The sequence below is a fragment of the Microcaecilia unicolor genome, chromosome 10 (genome assembly GCF_901765095.1).
Source record: "Microcaecilia unicolor chromosome 10, aMicUni1.1, whole genome shotgun sequence".
NCBI lineage: Eukaryota > Metazoa > Chordata > Amphibia > Gymnophiona > Siphonopidae > Microcaecilia > Microcaecilia unicolor.
In genome coordinates, this window is record NC_044040.1 from 12,696,610 (window position 1) to 12,719,254 (window position 22,645).

The following is a 22,645-nucleotide window of genomic DNA, read 5'->3' on the forward strand; positions in this document are numbered from 1 at the left end:
CCACTGCCATCTAGTGCCAGCAAGAGAGAACACAGATTGAAAATTCATATTTTGAGGGCAGGGAAGTTTTCCTATCACTAAGTAGCACTATGGAAGAGAAAGTTGGCAGATGTGCTTAGCTTAGTTGCCTATTTCCTAGTATGAATACTAGTGGAACACAGTCATACTTTGCTCAGTGATAGCATGACTATCAGAAATTTTCAATTTCTGGAAAATTATTCAACATTAAGGAATCTTTCACGTGCTCATCTTCCATTGTAATATATATCGTTCAGTAAAAAAAAATGCAATGAAGGCTGCTACATTGGAGAAACCAGTCAGATGCTAAAGAAGAGATTTAATTTACATAGACACCATATGAGAAATGCCAGTACCAGTAAAGATGTCACGCCTGTGGGGCAGCACTTTACAAAACCAGAACACTGTACCAGTGATTTCATGGTAAGAATCCTAAAAGGGAACTTTTAAAACAATACAGGAACGTAAAACCTTTGAAGTGAGAATGATTAAATATTTTGACACCCACCAGACAGGACTTAACAAAGATCTGGGTTTTCTAGCCCATTATAAACCATAAAATTGTACTGCTTTGTCTCCATGCATATCTCCCTGTCCCTCTTCCTTTCTCTCACCTATCAACCCCCATCCTGTTAGACTGTCACTGAAATGCTTTGATGTTTCACTTCTATATACTGTCATCTACCAATATTTGCTTATTTCCGATCTTACGAAGAAGGGCAACCTTCGAAAGCTAATCAAGAAATGTAGTGAGTTATGTCCAATAAAAAAGGTATCATCTTATTTTCTTTTCCATGTTTTTTGTTTTATTTCTATTGATTACCTTTAAAAGTGGACTAACACGGCTACCACACCTCTCTACTCAATTTCATGTCTATTAGCATTCTTGGTTTACAAAATCACTAAAATAGACAAGAACAAGCATATTTAAACACAAGAGAAATTATTTGCAGATGTAAACAAATGAAAAGAAAGTTCAAACTTCTAGAAACTCTGGGTCAAGAAAGCCCCAGGAGAACGGATAAAAGTGCTTCTGGTTTGCATGTGAAACAGGCCGGGAGAAGGGAGTACAGATACTCTTTCAAACAATCCTTACAATGCAGCCTCCAAAATATTTCTTCCCTTTATCTTTATTTTAATTGGATTTAGTTCACATCTTTTCAGTAATAGCTGAAGGCAGGTTGTGCTCAGGTAAGCTAGGTATCTTCCCCCCCCCCCGTTCTCAGAAGGCTTATAATTTGTTCAGGTGGAAAAACAACTTCAAGAGATCAATCCAAGACAAGAGGTGAGATGCTCCAGAAGAACTTTATTAAGGACCCAACACGGTCCGTGTTTCGGTTTTTAAAAAAACCTTCATCAGGGGTCTATAACATAACAACAAAAGAACAGAAAAACAAAACACATATATAATAAAATGAAGAATAAGTGGAAACAAATTAAATCGAATGTATTACAACAAATTTCAATATAATATAAAAATATAAAAAATTTCAATATAATATAAAAATATTAAAAATATTAAAAATTAAAAATATTGGTTATTCCTAATATAGATTAAATTTTCTGACATATAATCTGATATATTACCAAAAACAATACTATTACTATACCATCAGACAAACAACCAAGTAGGTAAAAGATAAAAGATAAAAAGTAATTTAATTGGCAGTATATACTTGTTGTTATGTTATAGACCCCTGATGAAGGTTTTTTTAAAAACCGAAACACGGACCGTGTTGGGTCCTTAATAAAGTTCTTCTGGAGCATCTCACCTCTTGTCTTGGATTGATCTCTTGAAGTTGTTTTTCCACCTGTTTCTTTTTTCTGTGTTGGATTTTTGTGGAAATTTTTGGACCTTTTTTTGCGGTTATAATTTGTTCAATCACATCATCCATTTTAAAGCACAAATATGTGCTGTGATATAGCTGACTCATTCAAGCCCAGGGGGATTGGCAAGACTTAGGAGTGCGATAAACACAGAGCCAAGAAAAATAGCTGACATTTCCACATTTGCTGCTAATCATGGAATAATACTAAATGATAGTCTTGGAGGATTCTTAAATCTAGACAGGTAGCATAGTAACATAGTAGATGACGGCAGAAAAAGACCTGCACGGTCCATCTAGTCTGCCCAACAATTTAAACTCGTATGTGCTACTTTATGTGTATACCTGACCTTGATTTGTTTTTGCCATTTTCAGGGCACAGACTGTAGAAGTCTGCCCAGAACAAGGCCCACCCACCCCCCCCCCCCCCCCCCCAACCACCAGCCCCGCCTCCCCCCACCGGCTCTGCCTCCCAATCTTTAGGGCCCTTTGTGCTGAAAAAGTTTCAGACATAACCACTGATGTTATGGAATAGTATTCCACACTGGAGTCATCCAGGCTTGGTCTCAGGAGTAAGGACTTAAATGAGGAAAACGTTCTTAGAACAGATTTAACTGTGCATTATCTCATACTGTAGCATCATTGCAGGGTGTGATCAGACAGCTATAGTACTGCCAGCAATTTGCAGTACAAATGAGACAGACTGAATGATGGTCTAACAGTAGGCAAGTAGGTATGCTACACTGAATGAGTTTTGTGTGAGTCAGAACTTGAAAGAGACGTGCATGTGGCTATTTCTGTAAGGTCACTTTGCTTTCTTTAACTAGAATTGTTTTTAGGATGGTGGGACATACCCAGTGCCCATTATTCGTCTACACAGCTAATATAAAATGTATCTTGGCAGAAAAAGATTTTATATAAATTGACAATCTTGCTCTAGCTTCACTGTGTTCCTACCTATCAAACCCAGAAAGCCTTTCACTATTATTCATGTTTTGAACAGGTTTGAAGAAAGAGCCCAGACAGAGCCTCTCGCAGCACTAAAATACTTACAGAATGATTTGTATGTCACTGTGGATCATTCAAACCCAGAGGAGACGAAAGAGGTAAGGATGCCATTGTGGGCAACAGCTGCTGCACCTTGTGTAATGATGTCCTTGTACTGAGCTTTCATGCACCTTTCTCTTTTAGAATGAAAGAACTCTGCTGCATGTCTTATCTTCCGCCTTGACCGATATACTCATATCACCCCTCTCCTCAAGTCACTTCACTGGCTTCCGATCAGATACCGCATACAGTTCAAGCTTCTCCTACTAACCTACAAATGCACTCGATCTGCAGCCCCTCCTTACCTCTCCTCATCTCATCTTACGTCCCTACCCGTAACCTCCGGTCACAGGACAAATCCCTCCTTTCAGTACCCTTCTCCACCACCGCCAACTTCAGGCTCCGCCCTTTCTGCCTCGCCTCACCCCATGCTTGGAATAATCTCCCTGAGCCCATGTGCCAGGCCCCCTCCCTACCCATCTTCAAATCCTTGATCAAAGCCCACCTCTTCAAGGTCGCCTTCGGCACCTAACCACTACACCTCTACTCAGGAAATCTAGACTGCCCCAACTTGACATTTCGTCCTTTAGATTGTAAGCTCCTTTGAGCAGGGACTGTCCTTCTTTGTTAATTTGTGCAGCGCTGTGTAACCCTAGTAGCGCTCTAGAAATGTTAAGTAGTAGTATATGCCAATAACCAGCCAGCTGGTCATTGGTTTCTTGGTTCATTATATTTACAAGAGCACAGGAGAGCAAAATGGAGGATTAAAAAAAAATCCCAACAACCAGTAATAAAGTAAAAGAGAGGATTGGAGAAATGCCTATAAAAAGGAAAAATAGGTGACCCTAGTACACGTTCCAGTATAACTGGTTACCAGATCTTGTTTAGCGCAAATTAGTCATTCACCATCATGAATGAAATGACAGTGGAAAACAAGTCTAAATTTGGAATTAGAAAAGGTACAGAGAAGGGCGACGAAAATGATAAAGGGGATGGGACGACTTCACTATGAGGAAAGGCTAAAGCGGCTAGGGCTCTTCAGCTTGGAGAAAAGGCAATTGAGGGGAGATATGATAGAGGTCTATAAAATAATGAGTGGAATTGAACGGTTAGATGTGAAGCGTCTGTTCATGCTTTCCAAAAATACTAGGACTAGGGGGCATGCGATGAAGCTACAATGTAGTAAATTTAAAACGAATTGGAGAAAGTTTTTCTTCACTCAACGTGTAATTAAACGCTGGAATTCGTTGCCAGAGAATGTGGTAAAGGCGGTTAGCTTAGCGGTTTTTAAAAAAGGTTTGGACGGCTTCCTAAAGGAAAAGTCCATAGACCGTTATTAAATGGACTTGGGGAAAATCCACTATTTCTGGGATAAGCAGTATAAAATGTTTTGTACATTTTTGGGACGTTGCCTGGTATTTGTGACCTGGATTGGCCACTGTTGGAAACAGGATGCTGGGCTCGATGGACCTTTAGTCTTTCCCAGTATAGCAATACTTATGTATGCTTCATACATAAACCTGAAGGGTCACTTGCCTTTTGGTGAAAAGCCAGAGGAGTTTAAGTCAGTGATTACTTTACCCTGATACACAAAACGAGGGCACCACAAACACGGCAGCATAGACATGTTTTTCTATAGACAATCACTATAAAGCCACCGCATTCATGAATTCCATAGAACGAGGCTGAGGATGGATGAGGCTAGTGGTATTGGAGCATCTGCTCCCCCTCCTTAACATAGTGGCTCAACACCAGTTTGTTACATTTACCTACTTTAGAGAGCATAAGCACATTTCCTTTCATGAAACATGCCAAAAAAAAAAAAAAAAGCAAACCCAAGCCTAACATGTAATTCCAGCTATCACTGATGGTCATAAGTGTACATGTGTTGCCATACTGGGACAGATCGAAGGCCTGTCAAGCCCAGTATCCTATTTCCAACAGTGGCCAATCCAGTTCACAAATATCTGGCAAGATCCAAGAACAGTAAAACAGATTTTATGCTGCTTATCCTAGAAATAGCAGAGGATTTTCCTTAAGACCATATTAATAATGGCTTATGGCCTTTTCTTTTAGGAAATTATCCAAACCTTTTTTAAACCCTGCTAAACTAACTGCTTTTACCACATTCTCTGGCAACGAATTCCAGATTTTAATTGCACACTGGGTGAAGATATATTTTCTCCAGTTTGTTTTAAATTTACTATTTAGTAGCTTCATTTTTTGGAAAAAGTAAACAAGCAATTCACATCTACCCTTTCCTCTCGACTCAGTGTTTTTCACTGGGCTTTTTTTTAGGCAAAAGTGATACAAAATGCTTATAGTATGTGATAAAAATGGTCAGATGGTACAGTTCATAAAAGGATACAGTTTATTCCTTTCCTCATTCCTTATGTAATAACTTTATTATAATATTTTTCGCTTCCAGAAACTCCACAGTAGAAGTCTCTTGAAAACTAATTCTTTTCATGTTACAAACATTTGGGGGGAACCAACAAACCCAGTAAGCCTTTCAGAATGATTTATAATCCCCTACTTGGTAAAAAAAAAAAATAGTCCAGCTTATCTTCCACAGTTATGTCTGTGTTCCTTTTCTTAGGTGCATACCGTACTATTTAGTATCAATCATTTAAGTTCCAAAGCCTTCATAAATAAATACCTTTTCAGTATTTTTTAAAAGTTACAGCATGACATCAACCTTGTATAAGCAGGAAGATGGTTCCATTCTACAGGTCCAATCACTGAAAAAGGTGTCTCGCCTCATTTCCTCATAACAATCTTGCTCTGACATACAATAGGAAGAAATGCAGCTGTTTCTGATCTCAATGACCTTGGTGGTTCATACAGTTTAAAAACACTTAAATAGTAAGAGGCTTTTTCAATACTTCATGAATCAACAACAGAATTAAAACAAAAACACACCTCTCAGTTCTACTGGTAACTAGTATAACTGTTTCAACAATGGGTAACGGACTTTAAAATGGGATACACCAGAAATCAAACTTGTGGCAATGTTTTGTATTATCTGTAATGATTTCGTAGTAGCCGTATTAATCCCAAGATACAGAGAATTGTAATAATCCAGGCTACTTAAAATCTTCCACTGGAACAAATGTTTTTCTCCTTGCTCAGCAGACGTAACTTTAAAAAAAGAGTTTTTAACCATTGAGCATATCTGCTGAGAAAAAGTCAACTCAGAGTCCAATAAGATACTCAAAACTCTTCACTTGTTATACAATTGGAATTTCATATCCAATTAAGTGCACCTTATTTGGCAAATAGACAATCATATTTTAGACATAACCGTCACCTCAGTTTTTGCAGTATTCGGTGTTAATCTGTTATCATTTATCTATTGAAAGATGGTCAAAAAACATATTTCAAACATTGAATTACACCATCAAGTTCTGTAGTAAATGAAAAAGGAGTTGTACATTTCGAAAATCCTATAATTCACATCCAGTTCTTTTGACTTCTAGCATAACTATATCATATCAATATTAAACAGAACTGCATATAAAGCCTTGAGGTACTCCTGCCGACAAAACTTTGGGAGTAGAAAACTTTTATCCTATTTTCAGTTCCTGTTTTCTACCACTCAAGTATGGTCAAAACCATCACTAAACCTCAGACAAATTTGTGAAGCTCGCCCATACGGATTGAATAATTAGCTGTGTCAAATGCTGCTGAAATGTCTTTTAAAAAAATAGTTTCAATAGTCCAAACCTTGTCTCATTATATCCACTGAATTCAACAATAAAGATTCTGCATTATTACTACTACTACTACTACTTACTACTTATCATTTCTAAAGCGCTACTAGACATAAGCAGCGCTGTATACTTGAACATGAAGAGACTGTCCCTGCTCGACGGAGCTTACAATCTAATTAGGACAAACAAGAGATAAGGGAATATTAAAGTGAGGATGAAGGGTTCTGAACAAGTGAATAAGGGTTAGAAGTTAAAAGCAGCATCAAAAAAGGTGGGCTTTTAGCTTAGATTTGAAGACGGCCAGAGATGGAGCTTGACGTACCGGCTCAGGAAGTCTATTCCAGGCATATGGTGCAGCAAGATAAAAGGAACGGAGTCTGGAGTTAGCGGTGGAGGAGAAGGGTGCAGATAAGAGAGATTTACCCAGTGAACGGAGTTCCTGGGGAGGAATGTAGGGAGAGATGAAAGTGGAGAGGTACTGAGGAGCTGCAGAGAGAATGCACTTGTAAGTCAATAAGAGGAGTTTGAACTGTATGTGGAAACGGATAGGAAGCCAATGAAGTGACTTGAGGAAAGGGCTGCTATGAGCATAACAACACTGGCGGAATATTAGTCGTGCAGCAGAATTTTGAACAGATTGAAGAGGAGAGAGATGGCTAAGTGGGAGACCTGTGAGAAGCAAGTTGCAATAATCTAAGCGAGAGGTGATAAGAGTGTGGATGAGGGTTCTGGTAGTGTGCTCAGAAAGGAAAGGGCGAATTTTGCTGATATTATAGAGAGAGAAACGACAGGTTTTAGCAGTCTGTTGAATATGTGCAGAGAAGGAGAGGGTGGAATCGAAGATGACCCCAAGGTTACTAGCTGATGAGACAGGAACGATGAGAGTGATATCCACAGAAATAGAGAATGGGGGAGGAGGCGAGGTTGGGTTAGGGGAAAAGATAAGAAGCTCAGTCTTGGTCATTATGAGCTTTTCAAAATCCAAATTGAAAAGGCTCAAGAATCTTAGTACTCTAAATGTTCGAGTTGTTCCAATACCATCTGCTCAATCAATTTTGCTTTACATAGCAATGAAGACACTGGTCTATAATTCTTAAAAACCTCTACACCTAAATTTGAGGGTTTTTTAGCATTAGTTTAACCATTGTTAATTTAAAATCATAAGGTGATCTCCCTTCTCACAGCGAAGAATTAATTGCAGTCAAAGGTAGATTACAAAGATTTTCCAAGGTCTTAACAGTAAGTGGAGAGCATGCATCCTCTGGATGACTTAAGTGGGCTGTAAAGGTTTAAAAATCATCCATACCTCAGTTTCCCCAACAGTATCAAACACGTTCCATTTACTGTCACAGTACGTTTCCTTATTTTTATGTTTGCCTTCATCAAAAACTCCAAGAGGCTCAACAAGATTATTCACGCTCTCTGTTAAAAAAAAAAAAGTAAAATTAAAATAAATTCCAAAAGTCAGTAGGCGTTGAGGCTACAGAAATATTCACTTTGGGTCCCTAAATTATACGACCTCCATAGGAGTATAATGGGGGCCTTATTGTTTAATGCACGCTAATAGTTAGCGAGCACTATATTTCTAGCTGTTAGCGCAACTTAGTAAAAGGACTCCCTTATCAGCCTGAGGTAAAAATTGCAGTGTTTAAAATAATTCCCTTTCTCGATTCAAGGACTCACAAATTTTAACTTAATAAGATGACCATCTAACCTGATTTACTACCATTTTATTTTCTAACTTAAGATTCTTTAGCATCACAGTCCTTATATTTTCGCCACCTACATTCTTCCTTTCTCAACTCCTTCCGTAAATTGTTTTAATGCATCATTTTACCAGCACTGTTGACTTACCCCATTTATAATATGAATTTCCTTCAGAGACGTAATCTTATCTAAAAGTAATTGGAAATAATAATGCCATATATTTACTGCGTCATCAACTTCTGTTAGGGGAATATTCTTAATCAAAGGACCCCATTTGTTTGGCAATAATTCACAATGGGGCTCATTTTCAAAAGACAAAAATGTCTAAACAGTGGCATAAAGCAGTATTTAGGTGTTTTTCTCTCCACAGTATCCAAATCGGTATTTTGAAACACATTTTTCTATGCTGTTTGTCTACAGTTTTCCAAATCTCAAGCAGGTGTGTTAGGTTGGGATTTGGGCGTTCCTAAGACCTGGACATTTTTCAGCCATAATGGAACAAGACAAAAACTAAGACATTTTGAGCTACACCTGTTTTAATAATGACTAAGCCACAAAAAAAGTGCCCTAAATGACCAGATGAGGAAGAAAGGAATGACCTCCCCTTACTCCCTGAGTGATCACTGACCCCCTCCCACCCCCATAGATGTAAAAGAAACAGTGCATACCAGCCTCTATGGCAGCCTTAGATTCTATAGCCAATCTTATTAGTGCAGCATGCAGGTATCTGGTGCACTGTGGAGAAGGGGACCCAAGGCCATATCCCACTCTTACACTTGTGGTGGAATGTGGCAGCCTTCCAAAACTCACCAAAAATCTACTATACGACAGTGTAGTGGTGTACAGTTGGGGGCAGTGGATTTTGGAGGGTTCAGCAGACAAGGTAAAGGAGCAGTGGTGAGATGTGTACCTGGGAGATTTTATATGAAGTTCACAGCAGTGCCCTGTGGGGTGCCCCATTGCTCTCATGGGATGTCTGTGTGGCCAGTCTACCAAGAATGCTGGCTCCTTCTACATCCCAGAGGCTTGATTTTGTGTATTTTGCACTCGGATGGGTTTTTTTTTTCTTAAATGGACCAAAAATATAAACGCATAGAGCACAAAAACATCTAGCATGTGGCCATTTTTGAAGAAACAAAATAGACGTTTTGTTGTTTCAGAAATGGCTATATTTTTTTTCGGATTTGGGACATTTAGCACAAAACATTCAAAGTTTGACATAAACGTTTTATTGAAAAATAGCCGTTAAGCCCGTTAAAACGGGTAAGATTTCCAGCTACCTTCCTCGCCGCTGCTCCCTCCCCCCTCTGTGCCGGGCCCCCTGCACTGGCCTGACAGCGCCTCTCACCTCCCTGTGAAAGCGCTGCAGGCAGCAGCAGATCGCTCTGCTGCTGCCTACAGCGCTTCCACACGGAGGTGAGAGGCGCTGTCAGGTCAGTGCATGGGGCCCGATACGGAGACGGGCGGGAGCGGCGGCGGGGATTGGGGGGGGGGGAGGGTGGAGGTAGGTGCGCGCAGTGTTCGTTTCCAGGCTCCAGCGGCAGCGTCAGACAGTCCGACTCCGTTTCCCCCTCTGTTCCACCCTCTGACGGCTTGACACGAGGGCGGGACAGAGAGGCGCATTTGCAGGCGAGTCGGTCACTTGCCATTTATATGTTTGATGCCTCTCAATGTGCACCTCCTTCGGAGCATTTGTCTGAGCCTTTTTTTTCTTCCAACGCATCCTAAAATAGGTATATTAAAACCAACGTAAAATTGGTCAGTCCATAGGACTGGCTCCACATCAATTTACAACCTGTATTGGCACAAATACTAGAAAAATCCAAAATATGTCCAACAATATGTGTTGGTCATCATTAATTGTTGAAATTCCAGAACGGTCAAAGCATTGATAAACATATTATTCTGTATATCGTCTGGATGTATAGGTAGATTAAATCCTTTAAAGTAAACATCCATGATAGCTCAATTGGTAAACTAGTAACAAAATCTAGCATAGAGCTTGTCTGATTGAAGAGACCCTGATGGACAGTGTGCCACCCATAATGCTATAGATGGACAAATTATCTAATTAACATTACATCAGCATATGATGATGTCCAGTTGTTAGGAAAAGACTTGATACAGCTTTACAGTGGATTAAGAAAAGTGAGAGCTGTAGTTATAACACGTAGCTCCTTTTTTGCTTTTTAGTACCAGATCCAGAGAGTTTTCTTTCTTAGATTTTTTCTGCTTACCCTATTGTTCACTGTAGATTGAAATTTGCAGTGAACAGGAGCAGTGACTTCTTCAAAACGTATTCAGTACTGTCATATATACCCTGTGGTACTAGTGTTCCAAGAATCAGAATGGTTGTGACTGTACTGGTCAGAAAAATTTAGGATAATTTAGAATTTGTGATATGTTTTATTGGACTACTAGTAAAAAAAAGCCCGTTTCTCATTGAAATGAAACGGGCACTAGCAAGGTAATGACCTTCTGCCATTAATGTTCTTCCCCCTCCCCCCTCATCTCAGGACCCCCGTCCCCCCTGTCTTTGCAGCACCCCCTTCATCTCAGGACACCCCCTCCGATGTCCGCGCCCCCCTCCCCCATAGTTCAGTTATACCTCAGATACTTTGTAGAAGCAGAAGGTCATCCTAAAATGTTAGACCACATCTACCAATTTTCCAGCTTTTTATTATCTGTTGCAATCAGAGATTAAAAATAGTCCTCGTATGTTTTTGTTTTGCATGGCACATTTTTAATTTGTTTTTATGTTGATACTCTCCAATCAGAAAATAGTCCATGACGTATCATGATCAGAAACACAAAAGTTGAAGTTAGAAGTTCAAACATCAGGGCTGCATCTCTGTTTCATGCCCTATTAGCACTCTTTGTAGACTGTCACCCAAGTGCAATTCCTAGATAAGTCAGGAAAAATTGCCACCTTTAAAAAAAGTTCAGCTACAGTGTTCTTATCAACTGGCTTTTTGTTTTTATATCACATGTGTATTTATATCATACTCAAGGTTTTGTTAACCAAACAGCACAGTGCTGTTACTTTGGAAAAGATTTAAACATTAATAGAAAGGCAGAGGAGGATGGAAGCATAAAGACAGAAAAGGAGGGGATGTGGAGATGTATAATTTAATTCAAACAAAGATTGAAAGTGTTAGTAGGTTTAGGTTTTTATGACTCCTGGTTGCTTTTGGTTGAATCATGTTGAAGAGGGAGAAGATCAGAGGGGTGTTCAGATGATAATTTATGGATTAAGTATTGGAAGATTTGAAAGTATTCATATCCTTGATGCAGCTTTTGTTGAGATACAGACGTAAGGCATAAAAAATAGAGAAGCTTCAATTTTGTACAGGCATAAACCCATTATCCAAGAAAGTACATGAGTGGAGGAGTGGCCTAGTGGTTAGGGTGGTGGACTTTGGTCCTGGGGAACTGAGTTTGATTCCCACTTCAGGCACAGGCAGCTCCTTGTGACTCTGGGCAAGTCACTTAACCCTCCATTGCCCCATGTAAGCCGCATTGAGCCTGCCATGAGTGGGAAAGCGCAGGGTACAAATGTAACAAAAGTAAGATAGATACTATTGGAGATTCTACATGGAATGTTGCTACTATTGGAGATTCTACATGGAATGTTGCTACTATTGGAGATTCTGCATGGAATATTGCTACAATTGGAGATTCTACATGGAATGTTGCTATTCCACTAGCAACATTCCATGTAGAAGGCTGCGCAGGCTTCTGTTTCTGTGAGTCTGACGTCCTGCACGTATGTGCAGGACGTCAGACTCGCAGAAGCCTGCGCGGCCACATTGGTGATCTGCAAGGGCCGACTTCTACATGGAATGTTGCTAGTGGAATAGCAACATTCCATGTAGAATCTCAAATAGTAGCAACAGTGGAGGAGTGGCCTAGTGGTTAGGGTGGTGGACTTTGGTCCCGAGGAACTGAGTTTGATTCCCACTTCAGGCACAGGCAACTCCCTTGTGACTCTGGGCAAGTCACTTAACCCTCCATTGCACCATGTAAGCCGAATTGAGCCATGAGTGGGAAAGCGCGGGGTACAAATGTAACAAAAATAAAAAATAAAGTGTGAAATGAGTGGAAATAGTGCTCGGAGGTTGCTTAGTTTTGCTTCTCTCAGACATGAACTTGCTAGCTCAGAGTTATACAGACATGGCCCACCATGGTAGTATAGTACACTGGGAATATAGACATTTGATTTTGTGAGATATGAATTTCCTTTGATTTACTTTGCTGCTGGAAATTGGTAGTAAGGTATACATAGGCTTTGCCTCTTCCATTGATGGCAGAGAACTGTAATTTGCTATATTGCTTGTTATAATGCATTCCTAATCAGTATTTACAATATTGTACTGATTGTTGTATTTTGGATCTTAAATATTTGAAAATATGAAAACAGTTGACGTGCTGTTTTTAGCACTTGCCTGGAGACGCTTCTGTAAGCATAAGAATGATGAAAGCCACCAGGTTGCATGAGACCCTCACCACATTCTGTAATGTCTTACGTAGAAGTGCTGTATTTGGCTGAATAATACTGACGTTTACCTCCTTGTTTCTCAGTTCCAGCTTCTTGCCTCAGCTCTTTTCAAGTCCAGCTCAGACTTTACACCCCTGGGTAAGTAATCAAACATGGCTGCTCATGGTGATGCTTCCCATTTCAGTCAATTTTGTTGTTATATTTATCCTGTGTAGGACGACATAAATGTTTCCAACAGCTAGGAAGCCTCTCTAAGGAAACACACTCATGTTAAATCATCAGACGTTTGAATGATAGTAAACCTAGCCTGTGGTAATAAACTTAAGTTTGTGTTACTCCAGTCCTAACGATATTAGATTAGTTCCTGGTCAAGGTCCTGAATGAGTGGGATAAAACCCTAAGTAATGATTTTCATAATACATTAAGAAAAAAAAACAACTTTAGGATAAAGAACCAATAAAGAAATATTTCCTAAGAGGGACCAAAATACATTACAAAAATATTGACACTATATATGTAGTCTACAACAGGGAGGGGCAAGAATCACAAGACCCCCGAAGGAAAAGGGATGTAAAGTGTTTTTTTTTGTTTTTGTTTTGTTTTGTTTTTTTGTGTGTGTGTGTTGTTTTTTTTTTTTTTTTTGGAGAGGAGTGTTTTTTGTTTTGCATTGTCAGACAACCTCAAGACCAGATTCACAGGGCTTAATACAACTTAATTTCCTTTTCATAAGAGCATATCACAAGATATGGTGACTCTTAATAACATTTTTATGGTGTGTTTCATTATCTCAGATATTGTAATGCTAAAAATGTATTTGTTGAGCTTTTAAAAAACACGGCAGATTGGCAGATTTTAAATGTTTTAAGTACATGCATATATGCCAGAAAGACTATGGTAGTGAAATGGTAAAGGTATTAAGCTCTCAATAATGAGGCGATTCTAACAAATTCTTTGATGTATGCATTTATAATTTTTCTGGCTTGTGTCCATTAGGTTTTTCTGATGTTGACCATACCTACACTCAGCGAACACAACTCTTCGATACTTTGGTAAACTTCTTTCCTGACAACATGACCCCTCCTAAAGGAAATCTGGTTGACCTCATTACACTGTAACAGAAGAGCCACTGGATATATGCAAAAAGGAGAATCCTTTTCAGTATTGTTCTTTTGCTTTGTTTTAACTGTGTTGATTGACTGCTGGATTCGCGTTCTGGAATACAATTATCCAGTTGCGGAAGGAATTTTATGCAGTACCTGTGTGCTGAACACATGCAGGTGCCCTCCTGGTTGGACTAGACCAATAAAATTGAATTGGCATACATGCAAGTAAACACATGATATTTTTCTGACTTTTAACACTGAATGAAAAAAAATATGGAGAGAAACTAAATCATGATATCTGTTATTTTTTAAAAGGGAGCGTATTTCAAAGTAAACCCCTTTTTAGAGCCCTCAGTTATTGATATTTATCTGCCAGACTTATTCTTGGCTGCTCTGTAATTTTAGCAACACACTGGAGTGTGGTCAAGGTGAAATACACAAATATAAGCTTTTGAAACGGAAGAAAAAAATGCAGGGTTCAGTTTGGTCATTGTTTTCTCTGAAGACTGATAGAGAGGCTGGAACGGTGAGATGACGTTTACAGCTCCGAGAGAGTGGCTGTCGCGTCTCTAAGAAGAGTTGTCTTCTTTTTTTTATTTTTTTTTTAATGCTTTATCAAAGATATTCTTGAAGCTTTCAAAAATCAGAAAGTTGGTGGCCACGTTTTGAACTTTCTGCCAAAGTTTTCAAACGGGTGCGTAGGATGTACTAAAAACTGGATGCACGTGTTTTGAGGCAATTGCATTTTGAGCCGGATTACACCTGGAAATCCTGAGTGCTTTTGTGCCGTTTCGAAACTGTACCGCTTGGTGCTTTTTCCTGTGAAGTAGGCTGGCCATATGGTTTCTTGTACACCAGGACATCCTAGTCCTGTTCAGCTTTTATTTAACTTTTTTTTTTTTCCTCTGCACCCATTCTTCCCCTTTATCCCCTGGATTTCATTTTGGGGAAAAAAAAAATCAACGTGAACCTTTTGGAGTACTAAACTGCTTATGATACTGCCTTGATATGCCGGCAAGTTTCCAAAGAAAGACAATAGGAATATTTTATTTGTAAATTATCATGAACATTTTGGAGAAATCTGCATGTTATTAGCCTAACTAGCTGGAAAGGGCAGTTTACCACTAGAAAGAGAAGCAAGATAGACTAAAACTGTCCCTCTGTTCATACAAACCTGTAAACTAATTTCAAAAGCAAATAAAAACAAATCCAGTTTTCTTTCTTTTCCTGTTCAGGTCCCAGGTTAAATTGTAAGATATGGTTCAGTTCTTCCTCCTCAGGTCTCTCTTTGGTATGAACAAAAAGGTCTCCTGAATTTTCAGCTTCACTAATTCCATTCTTATCTGCTTTGCTCTGGCTTCTATTGATCTCTCTCTTCTGTGACTTGTAAATTTGAGTGCACTTGGGGGGCAAGAATACAAGTAATTGAATTGTCTAGTGGTGCTGGCAGTACTCCAGGTAGACTAAGCCCACTCAGAGGAATCCTGTATTGGCAATCGTCAAAAGATGTCAACTTTTAGCTAATGTCTGTTAGAAGTGCAGCTCTTTTGTTAACAGCTGTATTGTCGTTTCACTTATTGAATGTTGCACAAATGTGTTATGACAAAATTACTATGATATAACACAATTAAACATGACTTAAGGGGTTCTTGTTCCCAACAAGGACAATGTCTTACATATTGTGGTGCCCTTAGGAAACACTGTGATCCATACCATGTTATCCTGTGTCTTAGCATGATGGGTTTTTTTTCATAGCAGACATTTATACTGGGATATTTTGCAGCACAAACTTTATCCAATGCACAACCTGTGCATGTAGTCGTTTGGTCAGCCTGCTGCAATCTTAACGACTCAGTCTTCCATGCCCCCCCCCCCCCCTCCCCGGGTATTGTAGCACCTCGACCTGAGTATACAGATTTCAGATACCATTGCATGTTCCTTTTTTTTGTTTTGGTTTTTACATGTGTAATTCTGTATACCTACCAGTGCACAAAAACGTAACGTGAATCATTTTTAGCAAATGTTTTTGTAGTGAGCAGCAGAGATGTACTCCTTGCTGTGCGTTTCAGATCCCTCTTCTACAGAATGAAAGACTGCACCAAAATGATTGCATTAAAAAAATGTACATTATATGTTCATATGTATTAAATGAACTTTATTTTGCCATTAAAAGTATAATCTTATGTTTATTGCAGGAATTTGAAATTGGCGATATACCTGTAAAATGTAGCCTAGGGCCTATGAATTTGGTTATTGGAAAGTGGTCTTTTTTACAGGCTGGAGGCTGTTTTCTTCCATTTTATTTCAATTTCATTTCCCTTTGAAGGAGTGGTACAAACTACCAGTTTTTTTTTTTTAAAGGCCTCTGTAGTTGACTGCGCATCCCACAGTCATAGTCCACGACTTCTACCTTGAATTTAACACTGCTCACAATGCAGTAAGTTAATCATATGCAAATTTAAAGGATCCAGAGCTTATGCACTAATCAGAGCAAGTACACTGGCTGCACGTACACAAGATTGTGCACCGAGGGGAAGCTAGTATTGTGCACATGTCCATGTAAAATGAAAGTTGCTGGCACACGTGTGCTGGCATGTTATTCTGCAGGTAAAATATTTCTTCTGCGTAAATTTTTTTCAATGCTGATATTTATGTGCAGAACATTCCAGCACATGCAAAAATATTTTCTGCTCAGAGCTGTGCACAAATCAGTCATTCAAACTTTTACAGGTACTCTTAAGCTTACAGCAGAAAGAAGAAATTGGCATTAAATCCTCACTGAAGAATAAGCCAACCCTTGTACCCCTCTCAGATCTGGTGTTTTGTGTTCTTGCATCGTGCTCACCTTAACCATCTGTGTACTTATCTGCATTGGTTCCAAATATTTCATATTTCAGCGGCAATGAGTGTTTTTACCAATTGAGACAGATTCTTTCTGTTCAGCGTCTCTACTAAAGGGTGCTTTAGATTATAATCCTTGCCTTGTTTCATTTCCATTTAGTTTATTGTAATTCTTTGTATCAATCAAAGGGAAACTAAAAGGCTCCAGTTGATTCTCAGAACACTGTGGTAAAGCTTTTATTTGGGACGCACAAATTTGATCATGTGAGCCCACTGCTGAAGTCTGAACACTGGTTGATGGTGAAATTCCGTGTTCCTTTCAAGATCCTGGTTTTATTATTCAAAATTTGTCAGACTGGTCTTCCTCTGGTTTTGGCCTGGTCTCTCATATTCCTTCGATCAACTCACTAGAGCCAACTGGCAGTGCCTTCCTTTTTCCAAGTCCCTTTGATTTCACCGTGGAACTCAATGTTCAGTGTGGTGGGTCCTCAGCTTTGGAACCGACGGCCAACCTTTTTTAAGCTTGGAAACCACACTGTTGACCTTTAAGAGGCCGTTGAAAACATATTTTTTTTCCAGGAGACCGTTCAGATTTTGTTTTCCCTCCAGCCGTTCGAATTTTTCCCTCGCCTTTGTAGCTGGTGGAAATGGTATGTATCCCGGGGGGCTGGGGCTTCAATGACAGTACAGATTTCTGTTTTATTGTTTTGATTTGTTGTTTTCCTTGATGTTATATCTGTTTCCTTTTCTGCTTTCTTTTATATTTGGTTGGTGTTCCTTTTCTTGATTGTTTTACTTGTATAGTTATAACTCTTGTACCCCGCTTTAATGGTTGTCCTTAAGCGGCCTATCAAATAAAATAACCTTGAACCTTAATACCTTCATTACCTTTCATTTTAATTTTGCTATGCACTGGTGTCTAATGCAATGCAATGTTTGGTGCAGAGTTAATTTATGTTCAAACCCCTCTTGTGCATTGATTGCCAAGAAAACTCAGCACAGATGTCACGTAAATCATGTGCTTCTGTCTGTAACACAGACGGTAACGGTAAATGATGGATGAAGACTGGATGGTCTGACCAACAAGATGGCCAGAGCCATGCCTGCCACTCTGTGTGGGCCCTAGCCACTAAGCCACCCATGCTTAAACACTGGTTTGTCAAGTCTCCACCATGCCAACCATATAGACAGCAAAACATGATTGGAATTTTGGTTATAACCATATATCATCCCCAAGTATTACTGACAGTATTCAACTTACCAGTCAAGATGTCTTCCCCTGCCCCCTTAGCTGCACAGCACCCTCACAGCACATGACAATAAAGTGATCTACGACACTAGAGTTACCATAGCTTCACCTGTCCCTTGCCATTGGCGGGACACAGACCTTAGAAGTCTGTCTGGCATTGGCTTCATGTCCCACTACTCTTGCCTAACGTAGCACATCAACAGCCATTCTGTGATTTCATCCTCTTTCTATTTAGACATCCCCTGTGTCAATCTCATGTATTTTTGAATTCTCTCACCATTTTTGATTCTACCACCTGTCCTGGAAGGGCATTCCAGGCGTCTGCTACCCTCTCTATGAAACAGTATTTCATGACGCTGCTTCTAAGTCCACCTCCCTGCAACCTTGATTCATATTCTCTAGTTCTACCACCCCTGTCTCTAGAAGAGGTTTGTTTGTATGTTGATAGCTTTCAAGTACAGGCAGCTCCTTGTGACTCTGGGCAAGTCACTTAACCCTCCATTGCCCCATGTAAGCCACATTGAGCCTGCCATGAGTGGGAAAGCGTGGGGTACAAGTGTAACAAAAAAAAATGTCTGTTCTTCAGTCTCTTGTCATTTCTTATGGCACAAACCCTGTACCATTTTTTTCCTTCCTCTGAACTGCCTCAAGTCTTATGTCCATGAAAAGATATGACCTCTAAAACTGGACACAATACTCCAGGTGGGGCCTCACCAACGACTTGTACAGGGTCATCAACAACTCCTTTCTTCTGCAGGTTATGCCTCTTTCTATGCAGCCTATCATTCTTCAGGCAGTAGCCACTGCCTTGTCACATTATTTTGCTGCCTTGAGATCCTCAGACACTATCACCCAAGGTCTTTCTCCTGATCCGTGCATGTCGGTCTCTCACACCCTAACTGTGTTGCTTTTTTGAGTTTGTACACCCCAAGTGCATCACTTTATATTTCTTCACATTAAAGTTTAACTGTCAAACATTTGATTCAAATTGTCTACAAAAATCAAAACAAGGCCAGATAGTATAGGGGAGGCACTTATTTCTCTGGCACTCCTTCCCCATACGATCTGGCCTGTTTTTTTAATTTTTGTAGTTTTTACTCTGAGGTGGACACTTCTAGGTCCCTTATGTATAATTTTTCACCGTCTGGTAGGGGTTGAAAATAAAAATTTAAAATATTGTAAACAGACATGAGCACAAGCTATTGCCCACAAGCACTGATCTGCTCTTTTTCAGCCTTCTAGCTAAATATTTACACACACATCTGCAGCTGGTGTGACTTGCTGTGTAGTTTGTGCTAATATTGTTTTGTGTGCATTTAATGCATGCTGCCTTGGTCTGTGTGTGTGTGTGTGTTTTTTTAACCTGCCTTTCTTCAGACCTGACCTTTTTAAACATTAATTTCCCTTTGCTTCTAACCAGAAACAATATTCAGTCTGTCAGGACCAATTTTCTGGTTCTGCTGCTGTGAATTTATCTTGCAGCAGAAGCACTGTTCCAAGTGTGGAAAAGAGGCTAGAAAGAGATTTACTAAGGGGTCCATTTACTGGGGTGTGCGGAAAAATGACCTGTGGTAGTGTAGGTGCGGGTTTTGGGTGTGTGTCAGAATCATTTTTCAGTGCACCTGTAAAAAACAAGGCCTTTTTAAAATTTTAGCCGAAAATGGACGTGCGGCAAAATAAGCACCCATTTTGGGTCTGAGACCTTACCACCAGCCATTGACCTAGCGGTAAAGTCTCACGCGGTAACTGGGCGTTACTGACCTACGCATGCCAAATGCCACTTGGCGTGCGGCAGAAAATAAAAATGATTTTCGGCCGCATGTATCAGATGCGTGGCAAAAACAAAATTACCACAAGCCACTCGGTAGCTGTGCGGTAATTCCATTTTGGCAAGTTGTGTGTGCATGAACAATGTATTGAGAGATCCTTTTAGGTGTGTTTCTCTCAAGCAATAGCTCCTGTCGGGGAAGGTTTATTTTTCTTTTTGTCTTGTCTCTCTATAAACATAGGTTTGTTTGTGCTTATGTAATATTGTAACAAAGGAGACAGGGAGGGTCTTGGAGCATGCACTGGAGTGACAGGGAAGTGAGGCCAGTAGGCTGTGACCTAACCCCAATAAGGGCTTTAGCAGTACAAGAAATGCAGTGAGGTGATGGGGATTCAACCCCCCCCCCCCAAAAAAAAAAAATGGAAGTGACAGAACAGAAAGATCACGGGTGCAGCAAACATCTTTGCAGTCTGTGATCAGGAGACCCCAACACCTACTGGCAGAAGAGGGAGAAAGCCACAGTGAAACTCTGCAGTCTGCTGGCAGCAAAGGATAAGAAAAGAGGTTGAATGGGGAAAAAGTGCAGGCGAGAGGAGGAAAGAGTGGTGGGGATGGGTGGAGGAAGAGCAGAGACAGAAAGGGGAGGAGAAGGGAGAGTGGGACATTATGAGAACAGGGATGGAATCGACTGCAATGACCAGTAAAAAGGAAATTTGAATGGGACGGACGGGGGATGCCTGATTGGTTGGAAATGAAAGTGCAAAGTTTCCAGAATGAACTAATTTGCAACGTAGCAGGAGAAAACTGTTGTGTCAAAAATAAAAACAAAAAACTAAGCTCACTTCACTAACAATATAGACTCTCCACTTGCTAAACATCTACTGGTGTGGTGATGTGCCTTCTCCCCAGAACATCTTTCAGGCACAGGAGACACACGGAGTAATTATTTAGTAACATAGTAGATGACGGCAGAAAAAGACCTGCACAGTCCATCCAGTCTGCCCAACAAGATAAACTCATATGTGCTACTTTTTGTGTATACCTTACCTTGATTTGTACCTGTCCTTTTCAGGGCACAGATCGTATAAGTCTGCCCAGCACTATCCCCGCCTCCCAACCACCAGCCCCGCCTCCCACCACCAGCTCTGGCACAGACCGTATAAATCTGCCCAGCATTATCCCTTCTGCTGTAGTGTGTCAATATCATTCACCCTTCCCTCCTCTCTCCTGGTTTCCCTTTTCGTCCCTTCCCCATCCTCCCCATTATTACTTATGTAGGTTTTCAGTTGTATTAGCATAATATTACTGCATTGGCGTCTGCCTCTGCGGTGCACTGTAAGCCACATTGAGCCTGACGCTGTTGGGAAAATGTGTGGTACAAATGAGATAATAATAAATAAACATTCAAAAGAAAAAAAAATCCAACAGTCAGATACAGGCAAGCCAAAGACTGCATTTTCAGATGTTGGTTTTCTGACATGAAGCACCTCAAGAATAAATGTTTTCAGCGCAATGCTGTGCTATCCACTTTTAGAATTCATATCTTGTCTAGCAGACCAGATGAGGCACAGACTGAGCTTAGGCAACCCTTTCCTATGAATGAGTAAGGCATTAGGCACAATGCGTCATACAGGCATTTGGCAGCTGGTTCAATTAGTGAGTCATCAGATCCTCATTTTTGACAGGTCTATAAATCTCTATTTTTGAACTAATCTTGTGTTCTGCTATTATATATTATTACATTGCAAAGGATCTTTAGTGCCCGCTCTCTCTCTTTTCTCTGCTTTTTAGCACACAGTTTTTGCAAGGGAGCAGCAGCAGTGCTAGTGATCTGTTCCCCCTCCCACCCCTGGCATTTTCTGTCTTGCTACTTCCTGTTGATCTGAACACCACCTCTTGTGGTTGTACAGTTGATCTGTTGGTCCACCTGAAGCTCATACCGTGTTTCCCCGAAAATAAGACACTGTCTTATATTAATTTTTGCCCCCCAAAATGCGCTAGGTCTTATTTTCAGGGGCTGTCTTATTTTTCGGGGAAACATCGGGGTTGGCCCGCCCGCCCTCTGTTGCTCCCGGAACTAACCTTAAACGCCTCCTTTCACCTTCGCAGCAAGCAGCAGCAGGGCAGAACTCTCCTTCCTTCCGTGTCCCGCCCTCACCTGACGTAACGTCCGCGAGGGCGGGGCACGGAAGGAAGGAGAGTTCTGCCCTGCTGCTGCTTGCTGCGAAGGTGAAAGAAGGCGTTTAAGGTTAGTTCCGGGAGCGAGGGTGGGTGGAGGGGGGGCACAGCAACATTGGGTGGGGGGGGGGGGGGGCGGCCTTGTCTGCCTCGCGGCAGCCCTGCTTTCAAACAAAAATTTGCTAGGTCTTACTTTCGGGGGAGGCCTTATATCTACCAATTCAGGAAAACCTGTACTAGGTCTTATTTTCGGGGGATGTCTTACTTTCGGGGAAACAGGGTAGTTCTATTGTTTTCTTGGTGACGGCTCTGTTGCCATATCTGGGGCAGTAAAATTAGGAGGCAGCATCTCTGGTGCTTTTAAAAAAAAAAATGTATATCCCATCTATCCTATGATTCTATATAGCCTACGTACCACTGCTTAGCGCTTCCCTTGCAGTCCAGTTCTGCTCCATAACACATTGCCTGTGCTGCCTTCTCCCTCTTTTACCAGGTATTGGTGGAAGTGGTAAAGGAACATCGCTACCCACTATTGGGAAGTAAACTATAAACAGCTGACTGCCTCTCATCCCCAGCATCTAACATCCCCTTCCTGCCACATGTCATATTTTAAGAGGACTTCTTCAGATATGTCCTCCAGGTTTAAAAAAAAAAAAAGTTTTTTAGGAAAATATCTTTTTTCTTTTATGCACCTATG

The 22,645-nt window shown here is 40.4% G+C and overlaps 1 protein-coding gene across 1 annotated transcript in view; it reads left to right on the forward strand.

The window, feature by feature from the left end:
* The window catches only part of MKLN1 (muskelin 1), a 168,204-nt gene extending 153,075 nt beyond the window's left edge, over positions 1-15,129 (forward strand). The window contains exons 16-18 of the mRNA XM_030215980.1: positions 2,848-2,950; positions 12,893-12,947; positions 13,803-15,129. Coding sequence (XP_030071840.1) covers positions 2,848-2,950; positions 12,893-12,947; positions 13,803-13,924 — 280 coding nt within the window. The 3' untranslated portion in view covers positions 13,925-15,129. The remainder of the gene's footprint in view (positions 1-2,847; positions 2,951-12,892; positions 12,948-13,802) is intronic.
* Positions 15,130-22,645: the final 7,516 nt, after the last annotated feature.